The sequence below is a fragment of the Rhea americana genome, unplaced genomic scaffold (genome assembly GCF_003343005.1).
Source record: "Rhea americana isolate MKP2758 unplaced genomic scaffold, rheAme1 scaffold_226, whole genome shotgun sequence".
Taxonomy (NCBI): domain Eukaryota; kingdom Metazoa; phylum Chordata; class Aves; order Rheiformes; family Rheidae; genus Rhea; species Rhea americana.
Window position 1 is genome coordinate 233,341 of NW_028186342.1, and position 1,466 is coordinate 234,806.

General features: G+C 67.8%; 1 protein-coding gene across 7 annotated transcripts in view; it reads right to left on the minus strand.

Annotated features, from left to right (window-relative positions):
* Positions 1-1,460, minus strand: part of ZNF821 (zinc finger protein 821) — a 14,521-nt gene extending 13,061 nt beyond the window's left edge. The window contains exon 1 of one of the 7 annotated variants that reach the window (XR_014895936.1): positions 382-1,376. Coding sequence is in view for 1 of the 7 variants with exons in the window: in XM_085305713.1 (XP_085161839.1) it covers positions 382-552 (171 nt within the window). In the remaining 6 variants the exon portion in view is untranslated. The other 6 variants (XR_014895932.1, XR_014895933.1, XR_014895934.1 and 3 more) reach the window with 6 other exon arrangements.
* Between the last annotated feature and the right edge of the window lie 6 nt (positions 1,461-1,466).

Here is a 1,466-nt window from a genome sequence, read left to right on the forward strand (position 1 = left end):
GCCAGGGCCCGGCGCGAGGAGCGCCCGCCGGCCCGGCTGCGCCAGGGCCGCCGCGAGGAGTGTCCAGAGAGGCTGCATGTGGCCTCGCCACCCGCTGAAGCGGCCTCAGGTGGGTCTGTGGTGGAGGAAGTTGAGCCACCCGCTTCCCATGGCTGAGCCGTTTACCCCTGCACACCCCCAGCACTGCACGGCACTGGCCCCGCGGTAGCCGCCCCCTGAGGCAGGGGCAGGCTGGTGGCCATGCCACACACCGGCCAGCCACAGGCACCAAGGCCAGCGCCAAGGGAGCTGACAGCTGGCCTCATGGTGGGCTATAGCCCTGGGGAGCCAGCCCCATGGTGGGCCACAACCCTGGAAGACCAGCCCCACAGCAGGCCGTACCTCAGGGGCCGGCCCCACCATGGCCCTCAGCACCAGGGTCTGGCCCCACGGCGGGCAGAAGGGGCCTGCAGACAGACGTGCTGAGGGGAGCGGTGCAGCCGCGCTGCCCTCCGGGGGCCTGGTCCCTCTGCAGGCAGGGCCTGGGTCAGACGTGAGGACGCTCGGCCCCATCCCTTACCAGGAAGGCTTGCCAACCCCTCACAGGGCCAGGACAGACACGAGGACACACCGACCCCTTCACACCGTGCAGGGGAACACAGGTGCCATCCCTCACACTGAGGGGCAGGGAGCGATCCCAACCGTCCCCTCAGACAGAGGGATGAAAGCAGGCCTGAACCCCCGATCTCCTCCCAGACAGACAGGGAACCGGACAGCACCATGGACACATGGACATGGGGATCCAGCCACAAATACGTATATGGAGATCCAGCCTGCAGCCCTGGACACACAGACATGAGGATCCATCCTGGTCACACGGACACTGGGATCCAGCCTGCAGCCCCAGACACACGGATGCTGGGATCCAGGCTGCAACCCTGGGCACACGGACATGGGCATCCAGCCAGGAACACATGGACACCAGGATCTGGCCCACAGCCCTGAACGCACAGATGCCAGGATCCAGCCCGCAGCCCTGGACACACGGATGCAGGGATCCAGCCCGAACACATGGACACACGGACATGGGAATCCAGTCCACTGCCCCGGACACATGAACACCAGGATCCTGCCAGGACACACAGACACACGGATATGGGGATCCATCCTGGACACACGGACGTGGGGATCCAGCCCGGACACAGGGATCCAGCCAGGACACACAGACACATGGACGTGGGGGCCCATCCCGGACACACTGATGCAGGGATCCAGCCAGGACGGACGGACTGACGGACACGGGGATCCAGCCCGCAGCGCAGACAGGACCAAGCGCCGCAGCGCGGCAGACAGACAGACAGACAGGCGGAGAGGGAGGCCCCGCGGGCCGCGCAGGGCTCACGCCGCCGCCCGCCGCCGCCCGCCTTACCCGCTCGGGCCGCGCGCCGGGGGCCGCGGACAGACAAAGGGCCGCGGACAGACAGACG